Source organism: Ascidia mentula, chromosome 1 (genome assembly GCF_947561715.1).
Source record: "Ascidia mentula chromosome 1, kaAscMent1.1, whole genome shotgun sequence".
Lineage (NCBI taxonomy): Eukaryota > Metazoa > Chordata > Ascidiacea > Phlebobranchia > Ascidiidae > Ascidia > Ascidia mentula.
Genome location: NC_138566.1, coordinates 7231722 through 7250200, shown reverse-complemented (window position 1 = coordinate 7250200; position 18479 = coordinate 7231722). Strand labels below are relative to the sequence as shown.

Here is an 18479-nt window from a genome sequence, read left to right as displayed (position 1 = left end):
TGCTCCACAACGCCCCATAACAACGAAATTTGACGAAATAGGTCCGTCAATCAAAAATTGTCAGCAAGAACAATTGTAGAATCAACATTCGGGCACTTATAAATTTACGAAAAACATCGATTACTTTTAGCATATGTTTAAGCTTGAAAACAAATGTTTTTTTTACAATCTGCAATGAAGGTTTGTTCTTTTTTGTTTGATGAGTTTCGTACTCCGGACAGGACTAGCAACTGGTTCATAAAATCTGTAGTTTTGTCATTTATGATTCGATTCAACACAAAACTACACGAAAACATTACATTTTCTCATTTACACTTACAAATCGTTGTCCCGATCCCGTGTGGAGAAGTACATTCCATTTTGATTAAAAGCTGGGTGATTGGGTCCCATGGCGTTTCCGGCAGTGCCAGAATATCCAGAGAAAGATATTCGATAGAGATTCGCTTCATTCTCAATGCTAAATGAACTGAAAACAACCATAAACAACAATATTTAAACTTGGTGATTAAAGTTGTTTATAAGCAATCAGGCTGCCTCAAAAACGTTGCCAGAAACTATAGAAGATATTAAACAGACACTTGTTATTCCATAAAATTATAAGGCTTTTAGCTTGGAGCACAATATTTTGGTTCCTAGGCAAAGCAATTGTTTTGAATTATGAACTGTAGCTATAGTTTAGGACGTTTTGTTTGACGTGTTACAAATTGACTGCTCAGTGAAAAACAAGTTAATCTCGCTACATTAACTTTATCTTTAATTATTACTTTTACCTATATTCGGCAAAGGCGTGATTCCTCGAAAAATCACAAAGATCGACACGAAGGCGACACCTCTTTGACGTATTGGTAATAAGGTGAATTTGATCCAGACCTACAAAAAAGTTTAAACTAACAAATCCAACCCGAAATATGCCAATGAAATCATAAGCAAGTTATTTATATAGCAACTCCAACCCATCCAAAACTCTGTCGACGTGTTTCCGAACCCGTTCTTGTAATCCACCCAATCTCTATGAAAATTTACCGAACCATCATAGCGGTTTTGAAATACCTGAACGTTATTACTTGTGAAAATGAGTAATGATGTAACAGGTGTATATGCGAAAATAATAACAAGGGAGAATATTTTTTGTTTTGTGTAAGCTGCATACAGATGTCCACTGTTTCGGCCTATAAGGTCTCATCATGGTGCACATCAGTGCAGCTGGTGTGACTATCAGACGACTTTGCCGACCGAGACCTTATAGGTTGAAACCGTGGTCATCTGCATGCAATTTTGGCAAACCTTTGTTTTGTTATACCTGCCACCCTGATTCACTGTCTTCCGGAAAAACAGGATTTGATTCTTCACACCCAGTCACTGTGCATAGAAACAAGGAAAATTATAAAATATAACGGCGGGAAATGAAGAACTTTAAACAGGTACGGTTAAATTGTTAGTGAGTAAAGCTATTTTGTTTCATCGTTTGCACCAACAATTGGCTTGTGTTAAGGCAATAATAAATAGACCTACGAGATTCACATCTTCGTCCTGTATACCCGGAAACACAGATGCAACTGAAATCTCCCGGCTTATCAACACATCTACCTCCATTAAGACAAGGATTTTAAAATGAGCAAGCGTCCACATCTGTTGAAAACATTTTATCGGATAAATCAAAGAATTGTCTGATTCGGTAGGCTTCTAAATCCTGTTTCATGATTAAATTTCCTCTTGGCCTCCATGTCATAATTTGTAACAGAATTCCACTAGTTAGGAAAATATATTTCCGTCGGTATACGTACCCTGTATAGGATCAGTGATGCAAAGTTTGAATTTCAAGAGACAATGTACAAAACCAATCAATTAACTTGGTTGATTTAGTTTTGGAAACTCTTACATGCCAAGACAGAATTGATCAATCACGAAAGCTGGGTTCCAGGCTATAGTATATGTATAATTCATAATCTCTTACCATCAAACGTGAACCAAGAATGAATGCTGCAGATATTTCCATGGAATCCATCAGCAGGAATAAATATGTTGCTTCCATTCGTGTACTTGTATATCCTCAGATAATCGCCAGACGCTATCGTTAAAACTTTCTTCATAATTTAGTAATATAGATGCCTGACACAGACGTTGCAGAAACGTGATTTTGTTGAAGCATGCAGAAGAGTGCTCAGTGCTCTTTTTCACTTGGTATCTTCGAATCCTTTTTTATCCTCTACTTGGTGCTCGTTTTTTTAACATTTTTGGTGCTCGTTTTCAAAGTGCTCAAACTGTTATAAATAAACACTTTTTTGTTTGTGAATTTGCTTGTTGTACCTGTTAATGCTCCAGCTTTAATCGCAGCGGCACAGATCGAACTGTTCAAGTGAAACTGATCTGTTCAGCATAGGTATGAAAGACCACGGCAGTCCGACGGACAAATGACGTCGGTAATGACGTACTGTGTGTTACCCGTTGTTGAGCAAGTCACTGAAACAAAGGCTGCACCTCAAATGAGGATATATTTGCAATGCATTCCACCTACTTGCGAATGAATAACCAGGCGAGTTGGATTTGACTGTTTGGCTTTGTTCTCCGTTTCGAAATGTTGAAGAAAGCGAAACTTTTTCAGATGTTTGGTAAACTTTAACCACACCACTTGAAACTTAGACAAAAACTTGCATTGATGGAAATAAATTAACGCCTGTATCAATATATGGAAAGTATCTCACCGTTAATCATTTGTTCACGTGCTGCTGTCAAACAAATAGAACCCTTACTGTAGATTCCACTGCCACACGGTCCGTTGTTTTGCTGATGTAAGCAATTTGCTGGACAAATCAGTTCCGTAATTGAGTGGTTTAACGACGAAAACTCCGTTTGGCAAGTTACTGAATAAAACACATACAAAGAGTTTAACGCTTTCTTAAGAACATCGTTGATTATGTATTTAGGTAAACTATATAAGTTATAAAATAAACAAGATTTTGACGTACCAGTGTTGGCAGCGATTGTTTGATCTAAGTGAAACAGCAATATAAGCGTTAGCGCAAGAATTTTAACTGCACACTGCATACCCTGCATCTGACCCGTTCCTTCCTTTTTACCTAATCGAATGTGGGCGCACTGTCAAACAAGCGGTAAGTTATATGTTGCCTCATTTTACTCCGAAACAATATGGTAAACTTCCTGGAAGTGACGTAATGATTTTAAAATGATACACGCAATGAGTATAGTATTGCAGTGCATCATCACCAATACGAAAAGTTTTTTTCGATAGCTCTTCGAGTGCAATTGAAACGTTTGACACGAAGCCAATTTTCTGGGGACGATACTTTCTAAATATTTTAGGAAGAGGTTTTCACCGAAAAAGAAACTTACGTTTGTATTTTTTACATACAAGATTCACAGTTTGAGAACCATTGTTGTAGATTACTTGCTGTAGCAAAATAACAGCAATATGAGAGATTTTAAACAAAACGTGTTTGTATAAACCTATTGGATGGCCATTCCTGGAAACGTTTTATTGTACTTCACAAGAAATAAACTTTTGTTCGCCGTCACAAGGGCTCGAATTTTGACACGCGCATGGTGCAATCCGCAGAGGCATAAACAGTAATTGCGACTGTGACGTCAGCAGAGCTACTTGTAACAGCATTTCTCGTCATTTGTCGTTCTATCTTCCAGAGTTGGCCTGTTTTTTGTCAAAATATATACATAAATATATTTTTGTTTAATTTCAGGTGTCTTTCCCTGTGCTGCTATTTGTGATGTGAGTCTGCTTGTATTGGATGTGGCCTCCTGTGATTAGTGTTGAAAACCAGGATAAATTTTTCTGATTATATTCTTCTTTGTATATAAGTTTTTTTCATGTTTGGCCTTTTTGAAAATTTACTTTCTACCTGAAGTCAAAGAATGTTGGGCATGGACACGACCAATGTAATTTTGACAGAAAATAAACGTGCTGTACAGAACGTTACCGAAACGTAGCACATCAGACCAACGCCGTCTATTTAAATCCTGATCAAGCAGAGACTACTGGAATCCTTGAGGATTTGCTATTTAAGATGTAATTGCAAACTATTATGCAAACAAGGCGACAATCAATTCTGAACAAAAATAAACAGAATTCGTAACGCGTTGATTTCAATACAGAGTGCCCTCCAGTCCCATCTTAAGTCACGCGTTTAGCAATCTTCGAACTCCCTGTCGAGGTCCTCTTTTAGTATATATGCGAGTGGTTTAAATAACATTTAGGAGCAGGGCATTTGGATTTATACAGGCTACTTCGATAAAAACGCTGTGATACAGAAAACGACAGAGTTTACACGTTGATATGTCAGTTGTTTATGCTGAGAGTGACAACGAGGGTAACGGGTTTTTTCGTAATGAAAAACGTTGAAGAACAAATTCCGATAATAGGAGTTTGCGAGAGGGCATACGACGACGCAGCATAATGGCAAACAATACAACAGAAAAATGTTATAACATAAGGAATGTCACGTGTCAATACAGATGAAAACATTGGAAATGTGTCAACAGTTGATCGTGATGTTGGTGAATGGGATTATGTTGCACCTCTTTTACCATAAAAAATGCCACGCGCCACTGCAAACGCAGGATGTATGTACAGTGAAGCTCAATATATATGATCACAAAATCAAATGTATGTCGACACACAACACAAATACCTCTAGTAACGTTAAAACAACAATACAATTAAAATCATGTTACACAAGGTTTTTAGTGAATTTTAGTATAAGAGTAAGATCCAAACCTAATTGGTTTAATGAAGTGAATCTGAAATGTTTTCACGTGCTACGCTCTTTAAAAAGATTCTTTGTTAAAATGTTGACGCGACGCCCTAGGAAACTTAAAATGACGCACCAGGGCATCCCGACGCACAAATAATTACTCAATGCAACGAAATTAGTGACATTAATTCTTGCAACCGAAATATTTACCTTATTATACTTTCAGGACGACTATTGTCCTGCTTTGTAGGTAAGCAGATACATTGGGTAAGCACTCACATCGCTGAATATAACAAATATGTCGGGTTTTACTGTGTCGTTGACTACACTGTCAAAGGGCCAACCGTCGCTCTGCATCGGCTTCGTTTGCGTAGTTTTTACTCCCTTGCAGTATTTCCCTGTTATCACTTCTACCAGAAACATGTGCTTGTTGCCATTGTTGTCTGGTATCGCGTATCGTTTGTCATCGGAATAACTAGCTGTGGTTGCAAAGTAAGCTCCTCTGCCGTACAACACTAAAAACAAGTCGTGTTCAGTGAAGTGTTACTTAACCTTTTTGCTGACGTGACCCAAACAAAGTTTGGTGAAAAATTATAAAGATCATTATTTCTTTGTCTTTTGGCCTAAGATGCTTTTCATATGTATGTATAACAAACTGTGGTCTATTTGTTGAGAAACATTGGTTTTTTAACTCGTATGGGAAGTTACATTTATTTGTTTACCGTTTTCTCCAGTGAAACTCCTGTCAAAACCCTGTTTCCAAATTTGTTCGCAAGCATCTCCTGAGCTTCCGTGAAATAATTGTCGGCTAACATTTTTACTACCGATGTGAGTTTGCACCTTTTGCTTTTGGACAATAAACTGTTTCCACAGTGTTGGGTTTTGTATCCGTTCCAGCTGACGAAGTCACAATACATTAATGGACATCAATTTTTTTCTTGTTCAATGGATAATCATTTGCACAGTTGCGTGTATAGCTTGGTCCTTATTTATGCTTTCAGGATAAAAATAAAATTTTACACACCTTCACGGCGACTTTTAGATTCAATGTGGACTTAAATCTTGAGATAACAGTCTTGTATTCGAGTGACTTTTTGCCAAGCTTTACTTTTTTTGTTTCTTCCATGCCCATCTTCTCCAGAAAAAATGAATCTGTTTGACGTAGATTTAAATATCTTAAAATAAACGATATACTTATCACTAAAACGCAACTGACTTTAGTTACTTTCGCAACTGTGGCGTACGCTTATCTTACTTAACCAGAACGGCAGATTGTGCGTGGAAACGTATAAATATTTGCCCAATTAAAGCAATTTAGGCTTGCACAATATCACATTACAAACTATCTGCAGGTTACATTTAGTGAGGATAATATAACTTGCCAAACTAAGAAAATGTTATATTTTCCAAAAAGATAGTTATCATTTGTGATCGCTTTGTAAACTTTACCAACCAGCTGATTATACTTGCCAATATATGTTCTGTTCGTCCTCGACACACCGCACACCATATGCGAAAGTTGGCTCTGGAAATCTGGCAACATGTGCGTTTGGTAAACGTACACCACAATCTTTCGCAAATTGGTCGAATCCATTTTGCTGAACTTTTCAATTGCCGAAGACAAACACTTTGCCGCAGCTATACTCGAAATTCCCATACCACCTAAACAGACAGAGTTTGTATGTTGTAAATCCAACAAATCCTGTGACATAATTTGGGTTTAGGCTGGTGTAAAATTAGTTGTGATGATCAAAAACACGAAGTTTTACTAATATTTGTTCATCATTGCAACAGATAGAACTCTTTGATAACGTAGCAGTAGCAGAATTGCCAAACAATCTTATGGGCGATAAAGACCTGGTATTTGATTTTTACTTAAATATATATAAAAAAAAACATTTGAATAAAGTCTTTTGAATAAATCAAGTTACTTTCGAAAACTAGGGTTTTTCTCATGCGATATATTGATCATTGCATCAAAGCTACTGCCATCAACTTCACAAGAAGTTAACATGCTTACCAGTTCCAACCGCAGGCACCGCCAATTTTTCGACAGCAAGGCTATCGGCTTCAGTGAAGCATTCAATCAAAACACTTTCCAGTCCGTTTAAATCTTTTGGTATGGCAATGTTGAAAATGTAACTAAAGAAACTACCTCCTTTCGTAACCCTCATCTTTGCAGTTTTACTTACTGGATTCTTTTCACATTCCGTTACTATGGCGTCACCACATTTGCTTATTAGAGATTTTGCAGTTGCCCCTGAAACAAAAAATCGATGATATTTATTTATTGATTTTATGGGATCCTACATGTTATCATGTATCCGAGCTAGATAGCTTTTACATTAACGCAAAAGCAATGATTTTCAAAATAACAAAATGGTTATAACGCAACTGTCCGAAAAAAAAATTATTTGCCTGTTAGGTTGAATTTTTCATCGGTAGAGTTAACGATACCATCGCAATTGGTAGACGTTATGTCTCCTTGTTTTACTACAACTTTCAAGTCGATTTCTTCTATAGTTGATTGGGTTAGTGGCATAATTCCCTGTGAGATATAATATTATTGCGCTATTTAATGTTAAACCCATGTCAAACTTACTGGTGCGAGTTTGGATGGGTCACGGTCTAAAATTGACAGTTCCTGCTGAAAATCTGGCAGCATTTTTCTTTGGTAAACATAAACTTCAATCGATTGAATATTGCTTGGTTTTGTTTTGTCAAATATGTCAATTGCTGAAGCTACACATTTTGCAGCCAATTTACAAGATATTCCCATTCCACCTATTGTGAATAGGATGAGTTTAAAATGACATGAGGTCTTTAAATACTCTACCTGTTCCAACAGCAGGCATTGCTAATGTTTTTAAACCAAGACCATCGGCTTTGCTGAAACACCGGACCAGAATCTTAACGAGGCGACTTAAATCTTTAGAAATGGATACATGTAAGATGTGCTTGCAAAGTTCCCCACCGCTTGTAACCTTCAAGTTGTTTGTTATGTCGGGATTTTCGGCCATCTCTTGAATTATTGCATTACCACCTTTGGCAATCAGAGATTTAGAAACTGGACCTAAATTCAAAAGTTAAAATGCATGTCAACTATTTCCTGGTATGGTTTTTCAATTAACAATAAATAATTTGATTTTGCAAAGCATCTATTTTTGAGATTTGGGTGTTTCTTGAATATTTCCAAATTTGTGATTATTTTTACGATAAGTGTCTTATAAAGTGGAGATGTGCTTATTTTTTGTCAAATACGCAATATAGTGGCATAGCGCTCTGTGCAAGATGCTTTTTGTCTAAAAACAGTTTCAAAGTGTATGGACCGACGTTTTTGTGCATACGGCATGTATCGAAATATCCAAGAAATGTCCTTACCTGACATGTTGAAATTGTCAGTTGCATTAACAACTCCATCGCAACTTGTAGTAGTTATGTCACCTTGTTTGATAACAACTCTTAGACTGTTTGCAGTGTTACAAATTGCTACCTGGCTCTGTATAATCGATCATAAAAGAATTTTTTTTATACACACTGGGTCTTACGAAAGCTTACAAGTTGTGACGGAGTGTCACAGTCTTTCAGTTCGTCCTTAAAAACTGATAGCATGGACTTTTGAAAAATGCACACTTCAATCATTTGCAAATTAGCGGGATTTCTTTTTCTAAACCTTTTATATGCGGAAGCCAAGCTCTTGGCAGCATCTTTAGTTGAGATTCCCATCCCACCTGCAAAATTAAATTGATCGTTTTTTTTGTCTGTGTTCTGATATAACTTTACATATTACCTGTTCCCACTGCCGGAACTGCCAGATGCTTTAAACCAAGAGAGTCGGCCTCATTAAAACATTCCAATACAGCATTTTCTAAGCTGACCACATTGTCAGAAATGGCAATATGCAAGACGTTTTTGCACAAACTTCCCCCTGTTGTTATTCTCATGTTGTCAGTTGATTTTATAGGGCTACTAGCGCATTCCACAGCAATTGTCTTCCCCCCTTTGGCAACAATCGCTTTTGAAACAAGCCCTGCGTTACAGTGGAAAAAGATAAAATATTACGGAGTGATGCATCACTGTGACATATTGTTTAATATTGTTGCTTAGCTTATTGAGATTTTATGTGCAGAATATGACAATATTTCTTTTCGTTTTGTCGCTCTTTTTCACATACCAGAGAGGTCAAAGTTTTTGGTCGAGTTGACAATGCCATCGCAGGTGGTGGAAGTAATATCTCCTTGCTTTACAACAAGTCTGACTTTACTTGCAGTGCTTTTGTGGGCTTGATTCGGTGCAGATGGCAAAGCAGACTACAAAGAAATTTAATATTGTTGGGTGTAAATAGATAATGTATAATAAAATAAATCAAATAGTTGCAAGCACTGGAATCTACCTTTTTGGATTTAGTAAATGTGACCATTTTCAATTCTTGTTGAAAATCTTGCAACATTTCCGGTTGATAAACATAAACTTCTAAGGTTCTTAAATTCACACTATTAGTATTGTTAAACTTTTTGATGGCCGATGCTAGACATCCAGCTGACTGTTTGCTAGTCAGTCCCATTCCTCCTGCAGTTTAACAAACAATACGCACAGTTCATCAAAAATCTTCCATATTAGTCTATAAGTGGTAATTCCAGTGGTACTTTAATGTAATGTTTATACACAACGTGCCCCAATTTTCGATTGGAATTGATTTTGCAAAGTAGTAGCTAACAGTACGGGGTTACTTTCTCTATCTGGATCAGAGCACCACAAACCAATTATAATACCTGTTCCAATTGCTGGTGTTGCTAATTTACTTAAGCCAAGACGATCAGCCTCGATAAAACACTCGAACAGTGTCTTTTCCACACTAAAAACATCTTGGGAGACGGATATATGCATGATATGCTTGCATAAGTTTCCTCCAGTCGTAACTTTAAGGTTGTTTGTAATTAATGGATTGTTGCTACACTGCTTCGCTATTGTTGTTCCTCCTTTAGTGATAATGGCTTGAGACACAGGTCCTGAGCAAAAAAATGTAGGTGGTTAGCGAAACATAATACGAACTATTACAGAAAAAGAAACCTGAAAGATTGAAGTGATTCGTCGGGTTAATGATTCCATCACAAGAGGTTGTAGTAATATCTCCTTGTTTGACAACAGTCTTGAGTCGTGGGGGTCTTTTTTCCAATATTGTATCCACAAACAATGCTATCTACAGTTTGAGGTAAAGTTTAGGGTGATTTTTGTGAGCGCACTCCCTTACGACCAATATAATGATAATAATAATAATAAGGGATTTTTTCACAAATAAACCTCACAAATTGTTTAGCAAGTAAGAGCAAATGAAATATCGTTTCAAAGCAATTAGAACTTTTAAAGCGTGTATGGGAATCTCCCGACAGTCTTATGACAACATAGACTTGGTATCTGATCCTTCAACAATATATACAAGCCTACAAATGTATAAAAATGTTTTACTAACCATGACATAATAGGCGACGAGTTCGACAAATATCCAAACAATATAATACAATGCTAGCATCTAAAACAAAAACTATTAATGGTTGTTTGGACTTTAAATTAACTATATACTGTTGACTTACCATCGGTTTGGCTACTTGGTCCATCACCGTTCAAATAAATTTGTCTTGGACCCTAAAAGGGTCTTTTATCATGCATTTGCCAAATAGTTAAAATACATTTTAAACTGTTTTACAAAATATCAAAATATTTGTATAAAAATATGCGGCAACTTAAAGAACTTGAATGAAATAAAAATTATAGTCCATCTTACACCGGCTACTGCTGGTATAGATTCCTTGTCCTAGACCTACATAAACGACCTTTGTGTGTTGTTGCATATCATACACGGTTGTATGTCGGTGTCAGTATACAGCCTCCTTGCGTTTACTGCTTCTAAATTCGCTCATGTTATCTTGGCATTTTGCATGCTTTTCACAAATGCAATACTAAAGTAAAGTACAATGTACTCATGCTGGTTTATACAAATGTCGGTTTGCCAACATATTCGTATGAAACAGGGGTACACAACCTGCGGCGTACGGCCTCATGTGGCCTTGGATGCTAATTCATGTGTAGCACACATGTTTTATAGCATGTTTGTTTTGTCGACCGTGCAATGTCAAAACCTTAACAGGTTTTGCCTGAATGTTAGGCTGATGAAAGTGGTCAGTCTTCGTTATTAAACAATGTAAGATCATGTATTTTTAGATTAGAACAATCGTTAAATTTAACATTTGATTACACTAAGTCATAAATAAAAGTCAAATTATCAGTTTGGACTCACTGGCGGCCATTGAAATCTGTGTGTGACCGGCGTTAATAAAAAGGTTGTGCGCCTCTGAATGATAGAATTGCATTATGCTTGTCATTTCTTTTCTTGTCTTTTGCGTCGCAACATCATAATTTCGTGTCACACCGACTCAAAAACCCCTGGCATCTACAAAAAATACTATATTCACTGGACACTAAAGGTAATAAATTCCTGCAATGGTGTACTGCAAAGTAACTAGTGTCGCAGGCCAATAGTTCCTCTTTTTGGTTCCTGCTATGAGAAGCTCAACTGCGTAAACATTGCTAGTTCCTCTTTGCCTGTGTGGGACTGTGATACGCTTCATTTGCTTTGTTTGAAAAAAACACAACAAAATCGAAAAACCCATAATCATATTTGTACCAAGGAAACGCTCTGTAATGTACAATGATGAGCTCACATCTTAACGCAATCACTGATCAGTGTGAGTTTTAGTGTTGGATCGTCTTTTTTCGAAGAAAGGCCACAGATTTTTATTTCCATTAGAATAAGTTTAATAGCTACCTCTGTAACAAAGCAATCAGACTGATGCATAGGGATCAAATTTACGGGTGACTGAGCATACTCATATGCATGTGGTGTTGCTAGAGAGAATTTGAGCGGGGTTTAATATCCTTTGAAAGAGTTACGCGCGTAGAATGATTTGCGTTAACATTTCACTGGGCGAATCTCTCTTTCGCAACTTATGACATAATACGCATATGATATTCATAACCAATTATGAATATGTTATTTTTTCATAATTTTGATATTGTTAGAAAGGTCAGCCTATGATCTATAACATGTAAAAAAAATCATGCCGCTACCTCGTAGGGCGGCCGAGTAACCCGCGTTCAAAGTTGTTAATTGGCGATTTTTTTTGTCAACTAACATCCCTCTGGTGCATGGGGCGTTTCAAATTTGGTGGTTACTTGGTACTGTTCCATCTAGAAACAATATTTTATGTTCCAACCTTGAAGAATAGTAGGTGACCTATAGGTCACAAGCCCCAGCAGCAATTAATGGGAAACAAGCGGAACAGTCGTCAGATGCGTTACTGCAGAGGAAATTGAAAACAGGATCTCTTTGATTGCATGAACATATGACATGTTGGCAAGCTGCAGACAGGGTGTGTACACGCACTGCTTTGACCTGTGAGGTATCATCAGTGCAGCTGTTGCAGTGGCACTGTGCTAGCTTTTACACTAGCAGGCACACCAGATTCCACTTTGTGGTACCTGTCCGGTCAACGTCGATCTGTTGGGTACCCTATACTGAGTACCAAACAACAGAGACGAACCACAGTGGAGCGGACTATGGCCAAACGGATCTACTTGGTAACCGATAGCGCTAAAGGCAAAACACCAATGCAATATATGTGCAAAAAAAGCCATAATAATATTGGCATGTAATAGGTAAATTCATACCATTCCAGCAGATTAAGGCACGGTTTTACCTTTTTGTCTTGACGCAACACAATCCTGAAAGTACGGCATTTTTTGAGTGCGAACTCATAATTCACTTGCCATGGCATCGGAAAAAACCTCGCGTGCCATCCATATCGGAGGTGAATGTTGGCAAAAAAAAGTCCACAACAATTTGGGATCATATGTGTGGCCCATTTCACCTTTACACAATCACATACCGATAAAAACAAGTGACTGTGCAACTGCTTTTTCAATGAAACAGAAACTGTGTATCCACGCTATAGGTTATGGGCATTAAGGTCACAAGCAATTTTACGAAGCATATATGTATGTCGATCATTTATATTTCTCATATTACAATAACACGACATTAAACATCCTTTTTCACATCAAAAGTGCACAATCTCAAACAGTCGTGCATGCCATCCGATAATCTCGGTTCAATAAGGCACAGAAATGTGTAATGTCTTCCTTTAAAGCTTGCCTTCACGCACGTCATGTGACGTTCGGCCATTTAAGCAAATCCTTTTTTTTCTAAAACGCCTCAATTCGCGTTAAAAGATTTCAAAGCTTTGCGCAATTATTAAACTTCAAACATAAAATTTTGGAAAATCATTCAATGCACAGTTTAAGGAAAGACGTCCAAAATACTGTAATTGATTAATATAACTTTTGAATATTATTCTCCATAAAACAACTACATACATTGTTTTCGTCTGTTCGGTGCCTTGCAAAAACCTACATAACAATAGTCAGCTACATTAGGGTCATAACTTTAACGGGGAACTGGGTGTTCGTGACTGCACACCCTGCAAGTAGGAACACAGAGCAGACTGGAGAATCGCCGCTCTCTTCACCTCCTCGTCTCTCGCCATCTCTGCGTTGTTCTCCAGGGTCCGGATGTTGGAAGTGAGCCTCTCTATGGTCTTCTCCCTCTCTCCCAAGGTCTCACGATGAGCAGCTGCTTGTTCAGCAAGACGGGTTTCGAGGCAGACGATTTTCTCTCGGAGGTTTGTCATTTTTGTCGTTTCCTCCTCGAAGAACGAGATTCTGTGGAAAAAAAGGGGATTATCGGTTGACGTCTCCTACAAATCGTCTCAAAATTATTTAACACCATGGCTATGGAACGAACACGTGGTTCGACATACTTAGCCACTTCAAAACCAAAAAAATCAAAATATAAACTGCTATTTTGAATTGGGGGCCTCACGCCAAGTTTAATGGATCGCAAAGAGTCAATTTCACATAAGTACGACATTAAGTTGTACTGTTTCCTAGAGGGCGCCGCTCCAGCGATATTATCACTAGTTTCATTACAAGTAACTGTTGGAATAAAATATCTAACTTAAATAAGTGCTTCTCGTGTGTGCAATTCTTGCGTATTATCGCGGAAAATATCTACCAGTTAAATAGGTTTAACGAGGTTTGGGAACCCCCTGTTCTGTTTATTACGTGTTTTTGTAATCTAATCAAAACTCCTGTGTTTGACATGGACCTGCGCAAGTTTTTTTTTAATGCTTCTACAATCCTAAATTACCTTTTTTCCAAATCCTTCCTAACGCGAGCGATTTTCTCCTCGGTTTCGTCATCCTTATTGGAAAGAACTTTTTGCAAACCGCCCACTGTCCGTTTCATGCCGTCCAGTTGGGCATCGGAGGCTGTTTTGGTCGCCTGGGCTTCCGCTAGCTCCGTTGATAGATCCGCCACCTTCTTTTGCAAGTCCCCCTTGTCGCCAGTGAGCCGACGCATTTTTTCTTGAAGCTGCTCCGTTTGAAACTACAATGAAAGTAAGTGCATTACAGTTTAATATGAAAGAAAACAGTTTGACACATGATACAAGACTTTTTTAGGATAAAAAATCAACTCATATTGCAGATAAAAAGCAACAACATGCTTTCTGCGAATAATTAACGGTGCACGAATACACTGTATTTCACCGGCAAAATATACAAAAACACATTATAGAGACGCGTTTTTTAATTTGCATAGAAATCAAAGTTTTCATGCATGAAGTCCCAACCTTTTCCTCATCTTTTAGCTGTTTCCTCATCATCCTAATCGTGTCGTCATGGTCCATTCGTTCTTGTGCAATCTTGGCTTTCAATTCTGCCATGTCGTTCTCCAGCGACTCTTTGGAAAGTCTCATCCTTTCCACTTTCTCGTCTGCTTGTTTCACAAAATTGTTCGTGTCCGATTGGAGTTTGGACCTTTCCTGGTTTTTCATCTCTTCCAGCTCTTTGATTTCCATTTGCATTCTCCTTCTTTCAGTCGCGAGCCTTTCGTCGGCTGTGGTTAGAGCAATTCTATGAAGAACAGTCGAGGTTGAACCTAAAATTCTTTACCTAACACCAGCAAATTAAAGGCTGTCACAAATAGAATAGAATATGAAGCCTTACATTTTATCATTAAAAATAACCGCAATTGGAGTGACAAATACAGATTTTGTTGAGAAAAAGGTTACAAATCATTTGCGATCCAGATTAGGCGAATTTAAACCGAAGTTCCACTTAAGCAATGTTTTTTTGTTGTATTTTTTTGAGGATTTTTTACAGTTTCGGGGTGTATTTTTGTACCACAACTAAAAGAACTGTTTGCAATTGCAAAATACATTATGTTTCAAATGTGTCGATACCTGTGTTCTGATTTTGCTTGATTCAGGGTTTCCTTTAATATGTTGATTTGGTCTTGTTGAAATTTGCATTTTCGCTCAAGGTCACTTATTTTTCCTTCCGCATTGGACAAATCACTCTGAGATCTTTCCAGACTCTCTTGCAGAGATTCCTAATAAAAACTTCACTAATGATTTAGTAAAGCTTGTTATAAACACTAAATTCTTAACAAAAAAAGAGTAACATCTACGAAAAATCAATAACTCCAAATTAATCCCTGCCAGACCTTCTCAGCCCTGCTATCTTCTCTTTCTCTGTTTATTTGACCATCATATGTCTTCACAAGCTCCTGATTGTCCTTTCGACAGAGTTCCAACAATGCCGATTGGTCATTGTTTCTCTGATCACTGATGGCAAGAGAAGCTTCACACATGTCAACTTTGGCCCTAAATACAAACGTCTGATTAGGAATTTACAATTGAAGTTTGAAACTAAGTCAAGATTTACAAGGATAATAATGCTGTTATGCACATATGCACAGTACATCCTGAATCCTGATGAAGCATGGCAACCGAAACTTTCATATTTATAAATATTATTGCCTTTTTTGTATTGATAACATGCCTGGCAGCATCAGTAATGAATAGCTAAAAACAACATTTAGTTGTCTTAACATGCAGTACTTGCTGGCCTTAATCTTGGAACATTAAAATTTCAGCACATGGAAAACAAGAAAAATGTAACAAACAATCCAGTGTGAAAATTTTATAAACAATCGCAGCCCCCCAAAAATGAGTACATGTTTGTACAGTGATTTCTCATAAGCAGGCATAAGACACATACAATAAAAAATATTAAAGGAAACAAACCTTAGCGCATTCAAGGCAGCTTTTCTCTCTTCGAGAGCAAGCTGAAGATGTGATATTCTGCTTGCACTGTCCCTATTGGTTGCATCAAGCTGTGACCTTGTGAGTTCAAGGTCGTCCATGAAGTTGATCATTTGTGTTTTCTTCTCTGATTTTAACATTTCAATTTCCCTGCAAATTAACAATGTAATGTCAACACTTAATCTGGCAAAAGGCTTTGTTTGCTTTCTGATTGGTAATATTACCTCATACAGATTGAGATGTTTTCTATAACTATGCCTAGGGGTTAGTACAGGTATAATATACAAATGTATATACATCTATACATATTTAGTAACATTGACAACATAACTGATAGAATACAGGTAACTTATGTTGACAACATAAACCAAGACAGTTTTCAATTGTGGTTTATCATAACATTATCATTTGTTTCAGGAAATAAAAATACACAACCATGGATAACCGAGAACCACCATATAACAGGGAGTACATATGACACCAAATAATCAACTTACTGATTCAAAATATTAGTTTTGTGGTGAGAAGACATTGTTATCTGTGCTCGGTCTTCATTGTGTAGCGTTGATGTTTCAATCGAACTCACCACATCCTTGGGAATGTTGTTCCCTGTAACTTGCACCTAAATGAGTTTTTTTTATATAAATTGAAGCAGGTCTGCCATTTCTAAATTGTTGAATTTATGCTGCAAAAAACAATTTACTCTAATTTTAAATGCATAAACCAGTAGGCCTATGATACCACAGCATTTTTTTGCTATGCACTCTGAGTTATATGTACACACATACATAGTTGTATGCCACTTCCAACAAAACTCTATATATACATCTAGAAATAAACATGGAAAAAACACCAAACTCTAAGATTTATCTCATAAAAATCCCTGACCTTAACTAGTTTGCATTAAAGCAGGCTGGTATTGGTTACCTGATTAACCGAGTAGTTTTTCTGCAGTGATTCTGCCAATGCTCTTCCACCAACAAGACCAGCATTATTCCATCTAATGTCTAACTCCCTGAGAGTAGAATTGCTTCGAAGTGCCAAAGCCAACTCTTGAGTAGATGCATGATCCATTTGGTTGTTTCGCAAATCCAACTTCAGCAAAGATGTGTTGGTGGCAAGGCCATCACAGAATGCAGCGAAGGATACCTCCCAGATACCCAACGAGTTCCATTCGAGTGCTAGACTTTCAACTGTGTGGTTGTTCTGCAATGTAAAAAAGGGACAACAATAAAAGCTTTCATAATGAAATATTCTTTGCCAGGTATATATCTAAATTCACCACTACATACCAAGTTACCTAAATTTAAATGTTTAATCAGAATTGTATAACACAGCTGTAAAATGTAAGGTACATTACATATATACCATATTTCCGGACACTTAAGAAAAAAACTTGTTGGCTCTTTTTCTGAAGACAAATACATTTTGCTTATTATATTAACCATCTCAATTTAGGTGATATGTTCTATACTTAAAAGACATCATGTATATACCTTACAATACAACAACTTAACATTTAGAATCCAGATCAGAAACGTCATAATTTTGCCGGTGATATTTGTTATTGGCTAATTGATTTTGCACTGTTAGCTGAAAAAATGCAAAATTTGGGCTCAGCATTCTTACCAATGAGGTGCATAACAACCTAAATGCATTATGGAGACCACAGTGTGAACTTTAAAGTCTGGGAAATGGATTCAGTGATATGTTACAAACATTTATACGTACCTTCAAAAAATTTCCAAGAGACTCTGCTCCCATTCTTCGAAGATTGTTTCCACGCAAATCCAATTCCTTCACGACGGTATTCTTCGCAAGACCAGAAAGTAATTGTTTGGCACATTCTTCACTGAGCATACAGTCTGCTAGAATGACAGTGATGACTGGCAAATCGTAGGCAAACAGTTTTCCCAAAATCGCACTGGTTGAAAGTTCAAGGGTGTGATTCGAAAGGTCCAAAATTCCATCATCGAGACTTTGTTTTTCAAGTCTTGATAAAATGGATTCTTGGGGGTCTATCGAATTTTCTTTGCACAGTCTTAGATACAATGACCGAAATTCTTCCATTTTTTTTAATGCTGTTATGTTTAAAATATGTATTTTGATTGTAAGTTTTTTTAGTTCTTGTTAAATTTCTACTAGAAGTGAGACCAATTGGGCAATCAACACAACTCATTGCACACAACAACATAAACCATTGTGATGTCATATAGGATAATTTTTCGGTGATCGTTTTTTGCGTGGAAAATCGCAACGGATTAGCTTTAAATTTTCGCAAAACTGCGTTGAGGATTTATAATGTACAAATGACCCCTTATTTTGGTTGGTGTACAAAACTAATTTGTTTCTGTAATTTAGCCAAACGCACAATTCTAAAACTTGGCAATTAGATTGGCTACCACCTTTAATTTTTGCGTTACTTGTTTTTGCCATAACAAACAAGTAACTGAAACTCTGAAAGTTAAACAAAAAACTGAAACTCTGAAAGTTGTAAAACTCGCTTTGCGTCACAAAACAAAACCTATGCTTTG

General features: G+C 37.1%; 3 protein-coding genes across 5 annotated transcripts; all 3 read right to left on the bottom strand.

Moving 5' to 3' along the window:
- Positions 1–315: 315 nt before the first annotated feature.
- On the bottom strand, positions 316–2090 carry LOC145901432 (ryncolin-4-like). The gene is made up of 5 exons (XM_082989151.1): positions 1955–2090; positions 1301–1359; positions 954–1050; positions 771–870; positions 316–466 (listed from the first exon to the last, which is right to left on the bottom strand). Exons 1-5 carry the CDS (start codon positions 2088–2090, stop codon positions 316–318), a joined length of 543 nt encoding a protein of 180 aa, XP_082845277.1.
- A 1942-nt stretch (positions 2091–4032) lies between these two features.
- Positions 4033–11037, bottom strand: LOC145901341 (protein mono-ADP-ribosyltransferase PARP15-like). 3 transcript variants are annotated; one of them, XM_082988997.1, is made up of 18 exons: positions 11020–11037; positions 10316–10367; positions 10195–10254; positions 9795–9924; positions 9497–9733; positions 9118–9293; positions 8899–9034; positions 8515–8754; positions 8283–8455; positions 8106–8223; positions 7561–7797; positions 7327–7508; positions 7143–7272; positions 6745–6984; positions 6195–6386; positions 5749–5876; positions 5447–5621; positions 4033–5239 (listed from the first exon to the last, which is right to left on the bottom strand). In XM_082988997.1, exons 2-18 carry the CDS (start codon positions 10337–10339, stop codon positions 4956–4958), a joined length of 2862 nt encoding a protein of 953 aa, XP_082845123.1. In that variant the 5' UTR covers positions 10340–10367; positions 11020–11037; the 3' UTR covers positions 4033–4955. The 3 variants fall into 3 exon arrangements, with proteins under 3 accessions (XP_082845123.1, XP_082845113.1, XP_082845103.1); XM_082988987.1 differs by lacking the exon at positions 11020–11037 and adding an exon at positions 10507–10558; XM_082988977.1 differs by lacking the exon at positions 11020–11037 and having other exon boundaries at positions 10316–10421.
- A 1490-nt stretch (positions 11038–12527) lies between these two features.
- On the bottom strand, positions 12528–18022 carry LOC145904775 (leucine-rich repeat-containing protein 45-like). Its single transcript, XM_082992396.1, has 9 exons — positions 17677–18022; positions 16873–17151; positions 16443–16567; positions 15928–16095; positions 15345–15504; positions 15082–15230; positions 14470–14752; positions 13987–14225; positions 12528–13499 (listed from the first exon to the last, which is right to left on the bottom strand). The coding sequence occupies exons 1-9, from the start codon at positions 18013–18015 to the stop codon at positions 13217–13219; spliced, it is 2025 nt and encodes a 674-aa protein (XP_082848522.1). The 5' UTR covers positions 18016–18022; the 3' UTR covers positions 12528–13216.
- Positions 18023–18479: the final 457 nt, after the last annotated feature.